Source organism: Phoenix dactylifera, chromosome 9, assembly GCF_009389715.1.
Source record: "Phoenix dactylifera cultivar Barhee BC4 chromosome 9, palm_55x_up_171113_PBpolish2nd_filt_p, whole genome shotgun sequence".
Classification (NCBI taxonomy): Eukaryota; Viridiplantae; Streptophyta; class Magnoliopsida; order Arecales; family Arecaceae; genus Phoenix; species Phoenix dactylifera.
In genome coordinates this window covers 9,208,810-9,223,053 of record NC_052400.1, presented here as the reverse complement: position 1 = coordinate 9,223,053, position 14,244 = coordinate 9,208,810, and the positions used below count along the sequence as shown (strand labels likewise).

Here is a 14,244-nt window from a genome sequence, read left to right as displayed (position 1 = left end):
CACACACTACAAGTGAATTTATAAAAGTATTGTGACAAGAAGTTATGGGACATTGGTGCAATAATTTAATAGTCTCTAAAATAAACTATTTTTAGTGACAAAATTATGAATATGAGATTTTTTGGAAAACATAAACATGAGAGAAAATTTTTCTCTCGGAGAAGTAAAAGAATTCTGCCATCAAGGTGGTAGCCCAGTTGGAACGGGGCGTTTGCTTCCAACCAAGTGGTTCCAGGTTCGAAACGCGCGGGCGTCGATTAAATTTGGGGACCGGATGCCCCACGCCTGGACACGGGGTCTGGAAGCGCTACTGTTCGACTGGTAGCCTAGGTGGTGCCAGGTGTGACGTACTCACACAGAGGGTCGGATCGGGTAACCGAGCCGGCCCACGGGTGGGGAGGGTATGAGTAAAATAGGTCGGGGTGCCCAACACACGACTCGGTCTACCCGCATCGAACATTCTCCTGGCGGGGTGGGGGCCCAGTGGTCGGGGCTCCTATGCGGGGGAGGGCTTGTCCCTTCCTCCCCCCTTCCCCTTTTCTTTAGCAAAAAAAAAAAAAAAAGTAAAAGAATTCTCACAAAATTTTCAAAACATTATTCTTATTCTCTCTCTTCCTCCCCCTCTCTCTCTCATTGCAAGTGGAAAATCGAAGGTGTGGAAATGAAAACGGTAAAACGGTAACCAGCAGTCGGAGTAGAGTATACGGAGCGCTGTGGAAAGGAGGAGGGAGACGTCCGAAAGGTCAAACATGACCGGTGGCGTCGGTCAATGTTCTTCTCTTCTTCTCATCACCTCTCTTCTTTCTTTTTCTCGGATTATCATTTTTCCTTTAATCCTCCTCTCCCTTCTCTCCAAGGGGCCACTTCGCCGCCGGCTCCCAGACCAAAAATCTCTCATCTTTTCGAGCAATTCCCCTCCCCGGTTCGGGAAAAGGAGGGGCGAGGAGGCGCCCGGTAGCGGAAAGGGGGCGCCTTTTTTACCCTTTTGGGGAATTTTTCCTCTTTTGGGATCTGGGAGCGTCGACATGGCGGTGAGTTATTGGGCTTCTAATGGGTATCTCTAGATGTCGTTTTGTTTCATTTCGTTGCTTACATGTGCGGGAAATGAGAATGATGCGATCTTTGAGTGTTTTGTCTGAGAATTAATTGCCTTTTTTGCTATTTTGTGTAAGACGTGGTGCGTTTTTCTTGGTGTTCCATGTGGATTTACTTTTTAAAAATTCAGTTATTTCATGGATTTGGTACCTCTATGGTGATAAGTTCCACAGTATTTTGTGGAGATTTTAGTTCTCATGGGGGTGAAGCGAAGGTTTGGAGTGGGGTTTATGTTGTCTTGTTATTTGAAGGTGTTGGGGACTGGGAATTTTGAATGGGTCTGACATTTTTTTTTCTTTTCTCCTTTTTTTCATTTGTTTATAGTGATTTTCTTTAGAGGAGTTTATGGAGATTTCAGTTTTTGTTTTTTTATGGAATGAATGTTTTCCTAGTTGAATTGGATACCTATGATATTTGTGCTTCTTTCCTTATTGGGATTGAAACAGCTGCAGGAATAAGTGTTGGTGTGCTTTGGGTTGGTTTGGGCGTTAATTTGGTGAAGATGGTATTTTTGGATGGCGAGATAATTGTTATGGCAAGTGGGTTCCTGTGCACCTAGTTATATTTCTGTCAGTGCTTGGATCTGGTTTTGGCTTTCGTATGTTGGGATGAGGATAAGGGCTAAAAATTGAAGAGTTTTGTTTGGGTTGATCTCAGGGTGATGTGCTGATAAGTGGTAATAGTCTTTCTATGTAATCATTTTGGATTTCGTTTTTGGAAGATGGAGACATGAATTTGATCATGTGTTTCCGCCTCTTTTGACAATCTCTTTCACTTTGTGTTGTTTTCTCTTTAACCCACATTTAATGATTTCTTGAATACAAATTTTGGTTTTGGATTATGGGACATGAGGAATTTGGAGGTTTAACATTTGGTGATATCCTGTTCTCCTTTTTATCTTGATGTTGCAAACTCCTGTTTGGTTTGAAACGCTTTCTTGAAGAGAGGACAATCAAGATTCTTTTGAGTTGTTGTCCCATGCATCGATATCGTTTCCTCCCTTACTATCATATTCAGACATGTGGATGTGTAGATGTTATTCATGTTACAATTTCCCCCACTCTCTCAAGAGAGAAACACTTTACATTTTATAAGAAACATGTTGTGGTAAATCAGAAAGTTCAAGGAGTGTGCTAGCATAGTCTCATCTACTTTCTTTTATGTTGTTTACTTTCTTCTCTTCTTTGCTTTCATCACTCAGAATCATAGTCTTTGAGGAATCCTCAAGCATCTGGGCTTAGGTCTATCCTGACTTTCTGTGTTAGTTATGTTTAGTATTTCTTCAAAGTGCAAGGTGTACAGAAATATCAAATGAATGCTCCTATAGTTGATAGTTGATATTTTGAGCGATATTGCTTTGCATGAATATGAAATTTGTGCATTTGACTTAGTTCTAATAAAATATTAAATTCCCTTGTACTATTCTGTGTTTAGTTTCACCTTCTATTCTCTTTTCTTTTTGGGGGTGGGAGTGTGTGTGTGTGTGTGGGGGGGGGGGGGGGGGGGGGGGGGGGGGTTGGTGGGTTTTATTTCTGGGGCATGAAGCAACAGTATGCAACAAAAAACTATCAATTAGGATCCTTTTTAAAGTTCTCTTAGTGTTGTCTTCGATAAGTTTCATTCATAGGATTCGAATTCTTTTCTTTATGTTCTGAAAGCTTCACATGGATTGAATCTAAGCTGAAGTCACGTCTTTGAGTTTGCGGATGTTTCATCTAAATCCTATCTTATATTAGATCATTTAACTCCTCCTGTAGCATGGACGGATTTATAATGTATTATTAGATCTTAATATCACTAATTCTCTTCTTTACGGTTCATGTGAAGTTTATTTAGGATAAATGAAGTTAGGATGTTCTTAAGATGAAGATGTGCCAATAAATGTCACATCACCTCACCAATTCATTTAACTGTTTCCTTGTCTTATCAATTGATGCAGTTTTATTTGCAAAGATCATTCTCTATGTTACAACCTTCTGAATATTGAGGTCATGTAAGACTAGTGTAAGGAACTGTAGTGTGCAAACATTTAGTAGAAGCCCAACTTAAATTAAGATTCACTTCCAAACTGCTATCATTGCTTATCATTTTCTCTACAATTTTGATGTATCCTTGGTATACATCTTTGTTTCTTACTTCCAACCAAATTACCTCTCAGTTTACTAAATCATTAGCTTTTTCCGTATATTCAACACCACATATTCTTTCTTTGCTATAACTCCTTTTATCAATTATCATATCAAGGAATAACCTTTATATTTGATCTGTCTATTTATATATCCAAATATTTTCTTTACAATGTATTAAAAAGCAGATAGTGGGCTTAGTGGCTGGAGGAATTCATAGCAGATAGTAGCTGCTATAGCAGGTGTTATGCATCCAAAGTAGGCTACTAAAATACATCAATATTTTTTCTTTTTAGGCAGTAAAAATTAATACTTTAAATTAACATTGTGCAGCAAAATGATAAAATCAAAAAAACTATATAACATCATCCGCCTAACATCATGATATCATGTCAACATCCATAAAAGTAAAGGTCCATAGTTTAATGAGAAATATCATCATCCACGAAATGTAATAACATCATTCATAAGATATAATTGTCCACAATCACATAACATCAACCATAAAATAAAGGTGTCTAAAAGCATACGGCATCAATAATAGAAGGATGATGTCCACAATAATATAATATAATTCACTTCTCTCTCTCTCCTCTTCTCTCTCATGCTCCATTCAATTTGGGCACAAAATAACTAGACTGATCCATGCCTTAACCATGTTTGACCAGGCCAATTGGAAACCAATCCAACCTGCTATGGAATGCATCACCTACTTTGGGAACTTGCATTGTAGCAGCCACTATAGCTGGTTTTTGCCCAATAAATTGGCTTCATATCCAAGCACCATATAGTGCCATTGTGATGCAGCATATCATTTTTGGTCTGGAACTGCTATAGAGGTTTCGATGGACAATTTTTAAAACTATGGTTCTTTGTCATTGCTGTCATTTTTTCAAAAAATCTCTATGTCATTCTTCTGTCCCTTCAGTGTTCTACATAAGTTTAATATCGTGTTAATTAATACAACTTTCTACATCTCTTTACCAAAGCATTGGTTTTAGTGTGATTTCCTTCCATTTCTGCGATATCGTCTTAGATCTTTAGTGACAACTTTTTCAGAAGTTAGGAGATTGATGATTCTGTTCATGTCATATCAGATCCATCTATCAAAGTCACTTTGCTATGGTTACCGTTATGTGGGATCTTTTTATTCAGGTTAAACTTGTTAAACTTCTGCATTAAGGGGTTTAATTGGGCTTAAGAATTTTCTTTTCTGAATAGTGTTTGAAATGCAGTGCATGATGCCTACATATGCAGATCTAGTCCCTTGATTGCGCTGCATTGTGTATATGCGGTTATTATGTGATCATATCGGTTATGGGATGAAAGTTAGTCCGCTTAGCAATGTGCATCTATATATGTCGCTCAAGTAACTTTATACAACTGCATATGTGGCCCACTTGGCATTGCGTGGGCCAAGTATATGCCCACTTGTATATGGGCATGTGGAGATGGAGCATGTTCAAACTGATACTTAGGCTGAATATAGGTTTCAATTATATTGTAATTGATAGGAGAAATATTGGACACCTCTATCTCGGACCAGATCAACCTCGACTACCTTGGTACAAATCGAGGTAGGCAACTTCGGCCCCAATCGAGGAGCCAACCGACCGAGATGAATAACTTTACCTCTGACCAAAGAGCCAATCGACACGTGCCGACAAGGACTGATAGTCCTTGCAACCGGCTGTTGTGATAACAACTGGCTGTAATGGCAGCTCTGCATTCGATGTACGATCAGTACTGTATGTCGCCCACACCGAAGCCATACTACTAGCCGCTGCCTGGGGATTGGTGCACATCATGCCAACCTAGGTAATAACAAAATTGACTCCTCTATATAAAGGGGTGATTCGGGGGACCTCGGGTGCGTAATGCGATATCATGCAATATTATTCACAGAGAATTACAGCCTGTTGAAATCTCTCTCTTCCATATTGTTGTCTCTCTATTCTGACTTAGGCATCGGAAGGTCTTCCGCCGGAAACTCTCCAACAAGCAAACATTTTGCAGGCCAATCTGGAGGAGACCAGCCTCTCCAAATGTCGGCCAGCCGGTTTAGCTCGGTTCCCACTGACCTCAAGGTCAGCCAACTACGCTCCAACCTCAGTTTGGAACTTAGCGGCAGCAGTAACTATTGTTATTAGAATTAAATACTAAATAATAACCACTAATTATTAGTTGTTTTTGTTACTAATATTGATATTGTTTTTCCAAAAAAAACATTACTATCATTTTGTTGCTTTTGTTGTACTTAATGTATTTTATTTTATTTTACAGTCAAAAAAATACTAACCACATGTGCTCCTGCATATGCAGCCAGTGTACTGCATACGTGGCCTTTGACTGCCTGCATATTGCAACCTTTTTTTGAGAACACTGTTTTGAGTGAAAGCTTGTCATGCATGAGCCAGTCATGCAACAACCTCAGTAACATCACCTCTCATAACAAAAGGCTACCATCACTCTTGGACTAGATTATCAAAATTGAGTCATTGTCTTTTAAAAGCTGAAATGAGATGGACCCCCATTGCTTTCTATTGTGTCATAATGCATTGGGACATGATCATAGTTGGCTTAGTATTGCCACAATCTTTCCTAGATATTTTAACCAAACGTTTATTGATCTCAGACAAAAGGGAAGCCCGATTACTACTCCAATTGAACCCCTGGCTTGAATTTTTTAATGCTATTCACCCTATAACCATATTGTTCTCTATAATAAAAAGAAATGGTAAATTATATAAACCTAGTAGCTAAGAAGATTTTAAAAGAAAGTAAAGTTGAAAGGCAAATCTAAAATTTGATGGTGAGATACTGTTGACAATAAGGTGTCCAAGTTTTTTTTGTTCTGAGGTGGGAGAGGTCACCATTTTATCCTTATCCACATTACTTGGCCCTTCAAAGTGTTTGTGATGAATGTAAATTCTTACATCCCCCTGTCCCCACTATGTGTACTCTTTATTTTTGCAGCCCTATGACCATTAGAGTTTCCTTTTAAGCTATCTTAACCCATGCCTAGCTCTCTCTTCTCTCTCAAAACCCTGACTCACATCTTTCAAAACTCAGTATGTTTTTTTCCCTTGCATATTTATTTTTTCTTCCAATAATCTCTTATAAGGTTTTCAGTTCTAGTTGAAACCATGGATTAGAAAACTGGTAGGTTCGGCATAGTATCGTCAGCATTGTACCATTCATATGAAAAACCAGCACTGGTCCACTGAAACCTTCTATACCGTTATGTACCAGCCATACCAATCCATACAGTGCATAGCAATGGTATTTTACCAACCGTACTGATAGTACTAGTAATTTTTTTTTTTTTTGTTATGTTGTCTGTTGCGTTATGCACATCGATGCCATATATCGTATGATTCCGATGAAGAAAGATACGAGGTTTGACATCAGTATTTAGAATCTTGGCTAAAACTGATCCACTTTGGCCAAAATGGATAAGTTTTGATTGAGGGCAAATATAAATAAGCTATACTTGTAAGGGTATATACGCAAAAAATCCTAAAAGAAATAATGTGTTGATGTGATCTTTTTCTTGCTTAAATGTTTACCTTTTCAGAATATAATAAAAATGGTAAAATAAAAGGAATGAAATAAAATGCTTTCTTACTTATGTGGTCCTTTGTTTGGCTTACATTGGTCATTAAAATAGATTATGTTTAGATTGATTTTTCTTGTTTAGATAGGTTACTAATTTTTCACTCCTGTGGTACTACATAGGTGTGCAATTAATTATATACTTTTGTATATGTGTTAATTTATGCTCGACTAAGTGATGTTTGGCATTCGTACTTAATGGAGTAGGACATTATTCTAAGCTACTTAATGCATTAAGCTTCAATATAGTCCTGTTTCTGCCTGAATCTACCCAAGCCTTGTAAGTCACAATCCCAGGTAACAAAAAGGCACAATAAAATGATGTGAAATAACTTGCCTTAATTCCTTTTTTTTTCCTTATTTTTCGGTTTTGAAATGTTATCTGACTTTTCTGGCCAAAACTTCAAAACTTGGAGTGTAACTACCAAAACCACCAAAACAGCAGAAATGAACATTCTACGTAGGGAATAGAAACCAAAACCAAAACCGAGTTTTAAAACCTTAATCTCCTCTGAATCTTTGACTTGTTAAACTTGCTGATTTTTTTCTCTAGTTGGAAACTTGCAAGATACAAACAGCTTCGCTTGATTTGAACCTTTAAATTCCAATTGTTTACTCTTAGATCATGCAAACTCACTTCTAATACAAGTCACTCTCAGGAAAATAATATTAAGTTCTAGATAAATCTCGTGATATTAGAAGATCTTTACCAACATTGATTAGTGAGATCCACCTAAATTCTCTCTCTCTCTCTCTCTCTCTCTCTCTCTCTCTCTCTCTCTCTGAGGCACACACATGCTTGCACAGATTGAGATGGCATGACTGGAAAATCAGGTGTTGGTTGCTTCAATATTGTCATCTATTTAAAATAGAATGAACTTGTTTGTATGAGTGTGGGGCATGGGGCATTAAGAATTTTGAATGGGTGTATGAAGCAATTTTAGGTACAGGAAACATATATATTGTTGTATATTATAATGGTGAGGGGATATTGAAAGGATTTCTAATACAATAGTCATGAGAGAATTGATGATGTTTGGAGAAGGAATGAGACAACCATTTGTCCGGACAGTGAAAATATGCAGAAATGAGCGGACTTTCTTAAGTAGAGAAAAATATGAGCTGCCACAATTTGACGTGGCAACTTCATCATTATGCCTTTTTTTCCTGTTTTGGGAAAAATATGGAGCAAGTTTTAGTTAACTACGAGTCTTGCTATTTTCCTGAATATTTATTCCCCTTCATATCAACCCTTTTAAGAATGGTATGATCCCTTTTCTTAACTTTCTGAAACTGAAATCTGCATTATTTTTGTCTCTCCTAGTTGATTTAATTATTTCCCAACAAAATTCTGATTGATCTATAGAGCCTACATTATATAACACTTAAATTTAGTTGAGCAGTTAAATTGTGCTAGTCGTCCTCTTGCAGTCTGAGAATACCAGGCTTGAAGATTAGAAATTGCATTGTCTGGTCCCCAAGTAATGTGTCAACTTCAAGGGCTGTTCCAGTTCCTTAGCCAATTAAGATATCAAATATAGAGATGAGAGTTTAGAGTATAGAATGATCTGAAAATTTAGGCAATGAGAAGGTTAATATGAGAAACAAGAAATAGTATTTTACAATTGTTTATGTTTAAGAAGATTCTTTGCCTAGGGTCCAAAGATGTTCTAGAAGAAATATGCCTGAGATTTTAAGCTGGAATTCTTTAACTTAAGTCAAGCTGTTTAAGGTTAGAAAAATTAAGGACATGCAATTCCCCCTCTTAGACTCACATCTGGAAGTGTAAATTGGAAATTTTGAACATAGATAGCATAAGCACATATTCGAATAAGTGACTCCTGTAAGAAGCATTACACAAGGTGTCTACATACTAAACTACCAAAATAAGAGCAATGAATGGCTTTAAGTCCTTCGGCTGATGGTCAAGATAAATGGATTCCGATAAGTGATATCAATGTCTAAAATGTCCAATTAATTTAGTCCTTGCCCATTACCTCTGTCAACTTGCATCATATCACTTGAGACCCTTGCTTCAACTCTACCAAACATGCCAAACATTCGGCCCATCGTCTCAAAGGCCTAGTGTACCACTCAGTTCGCCAACACATTTTTGATGCCAGCTCTGTAGCTTTTGGGGAAAGAAAGGATGGTGAGAACTAGCTTCCCATAGAGGATACTAGATATATCAGAAATGAGAATGCATACTGTTAGCAACATATCTTAGGTGAAGGAATTTTAGAGATGTTGTCTTGGTGGAAGAAACCTATACTTGAATTTCACCTTTCATATGCATTTTGTCTACTCAAATGGGTTAATTTCATAAAGTTTTTACTTAGAGAAATAAGAAGCTATTAAATGTAATTAAGGATTCTCTTTTTGTGGATGATAGATAGATGATGTATGCTCAACTACATAGGCCGCTTGGTAATCTCAAAGAAATTACAGCATTTTATGCCTCAAGAAAATTGTTAATTCGGATATATTTTTTTCAAGTTCTCTAGTCTGCTTTTCTGTTCTCCCTTAGATTGTCTGTTCTCTTTGTTATTGTTTGCTGCACTATGAGTGGTACAAATTGCAATAGGGAAGTACCCAAAGGCCATTTCAGGATTAAAACTTTAACCCATGTCTTGATGCCAAATATTATCTCTTCACAAGAATAGGAAGATATCCATTATATTCTATTTCTCATAAGTACTGTTTGATTTGACTGCAGCAACATGCCCATGTTCCGAAATTTGGCAATTGGGAAAGTGATGAAAATGCCCCTTACACTAAATATTTCGACAATGCACGTAAGGGTAAAGCTGGAGGGAAATTAATCAATCCCAATGATCCTCAAGAAAACCCAGATGCATTTTCTAAAGATATTCCACTAGTTCAGGCCCCACCATTTAGGATTGGATCTGATCCTGAAGCTCCGAAGCCCAAGGATGAGCGACGCGCAAGCAGAGAAGATGATTATCGTCAACTTACTGACTCTCCTTTATATCATGATGCCCTACCTCGGAAATCCACCACAGACTCACCTCATCACCGTTATGGGGATCGACCTATTTCAGGTGATCCGCAAAAGAGGGCAGGCAGAACAAGTGGTGGATCAGACCACATCCACAACATTGAACATTCTCCCCTTCACCCCCATTATCAGGTGAAAGCTGTGAACAGAGGTGGAGCGTCTTCTCCTTCCTGGGAAAGAAAGGGTTCATCAGAAGGTAGCCACGGGCATACTTCCAACTCTGCAGGAAGATCCAGATTAAAGGCTGGTGGTCGAGGCGATGAAACAGTAAACTTATATCTTCTTTCCAATCATCAGTTTTGCAATAGCATTAATTGTTCTCACATATTCATATAAAAGAAATATGATATTGTTTTCTGAATTGACAGCCTGAAAAAGGATCGGCTGTACCCAAGTTTGGTGAGTGGGACGAAAATAATCCTTCCTCAGCTGATGGTTTCACCCACATATTCAACAAAGTAAGGGAAGAAAAGCAGACTGGATCAGCAAAAGTTCCCGTTATTTCCAATGATATAATATATCCCAACGGTCACAATCAAGGTGGTAGTCACCAGTCATCAGTGAGTGATTTCTTCCATCCCTTGTGCGCATATTAGCAAAGCTGCCTTAGAATCTAAGAAGATAGTCTTTTGTGTTTTTATATGAGATGATTTTTAAGACAATTTAGTTCATTCTTGAAGTGGATTTTGCTATCATGTGAGGTTGTACTTGTATCCAATACGAGGTTTGAGTAAGGTAGATCTGATCCACTTGTTCTTGGTACAAATAAGGTTAGCCAGTATTCTATTAAATCGGCAAGCAATGCACTAAAAATGCCTAATATTTATAGATTACTGCTTATAAACATTCTTTTATGTGTGTGGCCTTACATGCTGGCATGGCCACATGCGATTGGGCGGAAGCATGAAGTTCTTGGCATGATATGGGGCACTTGTTGCCAGTCACTGACAGGTTGCCTTGTTAAGTGCATTCACGGCTGCATGTAAACAGTGCATGTGAATGCCTGTTTGTGGGCATAAACTTTTTGATATTTATACTTAAGCATCAATTTTGTCCATGTTTAATAAGAATTTAACTTCCAATCATTTCAAACTTATTTAATGTGCAATAGTCAAGTTGTTTTGCATTATTGGTACTTTTGGTTAATATGCAGTGAAGGTTAGTAGGTGTCAAGCGAATTGCCATGTGCAACGGACTTTTCTATTTTCATTGATCACTATCTTCCATAATTTCCTAACTCTTCATTAAATTGCTTTGCAGTGATATTTCTGTTGATGTGTTATGCTTATTAGTAGTAAATTGCCCAAACGTTATTTTGAAATAGAAATTTACTTGTCTCTTCTAAACTATTTATGAACCTTCTGATGGAAACATTACTTGTTTCACTTTCACTGCACCAAACAAAAAGGATCAACTTCAATTGGATCTTGTGGATATTTCACTTTCACTTGTCTGAGTAGTATCAGAAGGCTTTGATAGAAAAATACATTGCCTTTGGTAAATGCAGCCAGAAAGCATCTTTGGTGCTTCTTTTCCATCTTCAAATCCTATGTCTAGCAACTAATGAAACATGTAGCTATGTAATTTGCTGTTGAGCATTTTGTGTGTCTCTTTGTTAGTAACTCCTTTTTTATGCGACCTTCTATTACGAAGAAACCCTTTAGTGCTTGATAGTTCTTTTCAGAATGGTATTCTTTTTCTTTTTTCACATTTTATTTATTTGTTTATCCATTTATTTATTTGTTGTTACAGAGCTGTTCGTGCTTTGGCTGGTGCGGAAAATAATTGGTGTTCATGAAAAATTTTATGATGCTCTGGACCTGTAAATACCTCCAAAGAAGGTTATTTTATGTGATGGATCTCTCTGAAAATGTGTTCTTCTCTCTTCATATATGCCTTGATGATAATAATTATGCTTATATTTATAAGCAAGCACACTTTAATCCTCATTTCTTGTATTTATTACCTCTTGTTTGTGACATAAAGAATGCTGGATATACAAAGAATGATGCATATTCTTTTAGTATGTTTTTATATCCACTACCCTAAGGATTTCAAGTGTATCCCACATTATATTTTCTGTGTTACTTATTTTAATGCATGATGATTCTGGTTGTATATAATGTTTACCATGTTCATTGTTATGAAAACTGAATGTCATTGGGTAAGATTTCGAATTATTTTCTCCTAATCTGCATTAAACCAAGGTTCTTACATAGAGCAACTTTCGTTGTGTTAAAGTGACAACTCATAGCCATTATTTTGATTCTTTAGATCTAAAGGAATTTGAAGGCTTTATATAAATGTTTTATTTTCTATTTTCCTTTTTTGATTGGTGATATGGTTATGTAAAACCTTTTGGTAGCCCTCTGAAGGGAGTCATAAGCTTTCTCCACCAAGCCGAGCATTATGTAAAACTTAATAGCACAAAATTTTCTCTTATCAAATTAGGCCTCAGTTGTCATGCATTGACATACTGAGAAAATAAGTAGGATGTATGGTTGTGAAAAATATTTTGTCGTTAGTTCTTGGCATTGTATTTTGTAATTTCTCAGGTAACTTCTTTTTTTTGGGTTTAGCAAAAAGAAAGTTTTATTTGACCAGAGTTCACAGAGCAGGTAAACTGAAAACAAATGAGGATGCTCCTGTTTTCCCATGCAGGTTCTTGGTGAAATGAGTTGTTTGGAATAAGATTTGGTTCTAAAAGGATGCTCTCTTTAGGTTATCTGGATAATGAGTCTTCCTCCACTAATCTTGCTGTCAAATGGATCACTGCCTTTGAAAAACTAATGTCTTTTTTAACTTTGATTCGTAATCTAATCCTTTCGGCTAAGTGATTGGTTGTCCTTGCGGAGTTTAAAATACGATGTCTTCTGCGATGACTGACTTGTGGTTTCATATAACTTTCATGCTGCAATGGTTTTCTTGTACTTCAGTTAAAAATGTCATGTTAGGTTGAAGCTTGCTGGAAGCATCAAGTCATTCATTCTGAAGTAGCTTGCTGGGGTGATGGTGTTTGTGTTTTACATTGAAATATGATTGTTATTCGACATTTTCACGAGCAAGGTTGCTATATTAAGCTTGCCGACCTTTTGGATCTCCTAAAACACTTAATTCACATCATTATTGTTCTCGTCCCATGTTTGCTAGTTCCATCTTATTTTTGCTCCCTTCCGGACTATGGTCATTTGTCCTTCTCCACCCTTGCAATCACCAATGCCATTGATGAGAATTTTGCAATTGGTTCTCTCTCTCTCTCTCTCTCTCTCTCTCTCTCTCTCTCTCTCTCTTATCATTCTCACTAATGCTTTGTTTGGACACAATTGAGAAAACAAAATAGCTCTCTGCTCTTGTTTGAATGCATAAGAGAGAATGAAAGAATTTATTTGAATTGTCAGGTTTTGAGGCAAAAGATGAATTAAAAATTATTTGTTATATGTATGGTTTCTTTTCTCTCAAAGTCTTTTCCCTTGTTTGAGAGAAAATTATGGGTTTGGAGAGCAATAATTTGTCTCGTTTCTCTTCACTTCTCTCCTTATTTTCCTAATGAAATGTGGGAAACTTGATTTCTATCTCATTTTCTCCTTTCTATTTGTTTTATTCCAAATAGGTTGTAAGGTTAAAAAAAAAACTACATGAATCTCTTCTTTATTTCCCTTTATGTTCCAACTTAGTTAACCCATTGTCTCTTTTATCCTATATAAATTGACACTATAGTAACCGTTGGTGTTGCCTGATGTAAACTCTCTCCTCCCTCATCTCCTTGATCGAGATTTTAATTGGTTCTACATAAGGGTCTATTAGCATATAATACCACCTAACTAGCCCCCAAAAAATAGCCAAGCCAAGTCCTAGGTCCATTAAATCATAATGGCCTATGATCTGAGATTGGACCTCTCCAATTCAACCTGAAATTGGAGATGATCTCGACTCTTTAAAATTGTATAAATATGATAAATTTTAATTCCTTATATGTTAATATATTGTAAATTTATTAATAAACTTTATTTAAAGGTATTAGCTTACTATGCTAGTAAGGTCTTTTGGTTGCTAGAAATCTGTCTTAATTTTATTTATACGAGGTTAGGAATATCTGGAGGAGGGATATATTTATAGACTATGCGAGGGTATCTACTTTTATCAAGTCCAAGTCAATAATGAGGCACTTAAATTAAAGATCCATACTATTGATCATGATCAATACCACTAAAATTGTATAAAAATTAAGAGTCACATTTTTTTGTGGTCTCTAACTTATGCATCTTGTGGACACAAAAAAAGAACAATTTTATTATGCTAGCATACTAAAATATATAATAAAGTATTTAAATTAAGAATCTGTCATGTTGTTCATGATCCACATATATTAAAATAAATATAGATCGGAAA

The 14,244-nt window shown here is 36.6% G+C and overlaps 1 protein-coding gene across 2 annotated transcripts; it reads left to right on the top strand.

Annotated features, from left to right (window-relative positions):
• The first annotated feature begins 686 nt into the window (after positions 1–686).
• Positions 687–11,973, top strand: LOC103716136 (RPM1-interacting protein 4). 2 transcript variants are annotated; one of them, XM_008804014.3, is made up of 4 exons: positions 687–1,031; positions 9,553–10,122; positions 10,224–10,415; positions 11,608–11,920. In XM_008804014.3, the coding sequence occupies exons 1-4, from the start codon at positions 750–752 to the stop codon at positions 11,638–11,640; spliced, it is 1,077 nt and encodes a 358-aa protein (XP_008802236.1). In that variant the 5' UTR covers positions 687–749; the 3' UTR covers positions 11,641–11,920. The 2 variants fall into 2 exon arrangements, with proteins under 2 accessions (XP_008802236.1, XP_026663926.1); XM_026808125.2 differs by lacking the exon at positions 687–1,031 and adding an exon at positions 3,363–5,308 and having other exon boundaries at positions 11,608–11,973.
• The last annotated feature ends 2,271 nt before the right edge of the window (positions 11,974–14,244 follow it).

Excerpts from the sequence above, each read along its gene's own strand:
- LOC103716136 (XM_008804014.3), top strand. The coding sequence starts at position 750 with ATGACCGGTGGCGTCGGTCAATGTTCTTCTCTTCTTCTCATCACCTCT. Across the intron at positions 1,032-9,552 it reads CTGGGAGCGTCGACATGGCG|CAACATGCCCATGTTCCGAA; the intron begins GTGAGTTATTGG and ends ATTTGACTGCAG. Across the intron at positions 10,123-10,223 it reads GTGGTCGAGGCGATGAAACA|CCTGAAAAAGGATCGGCTGT; the intron begins GTAAACTTATAT and ends CTGAATTGACAG.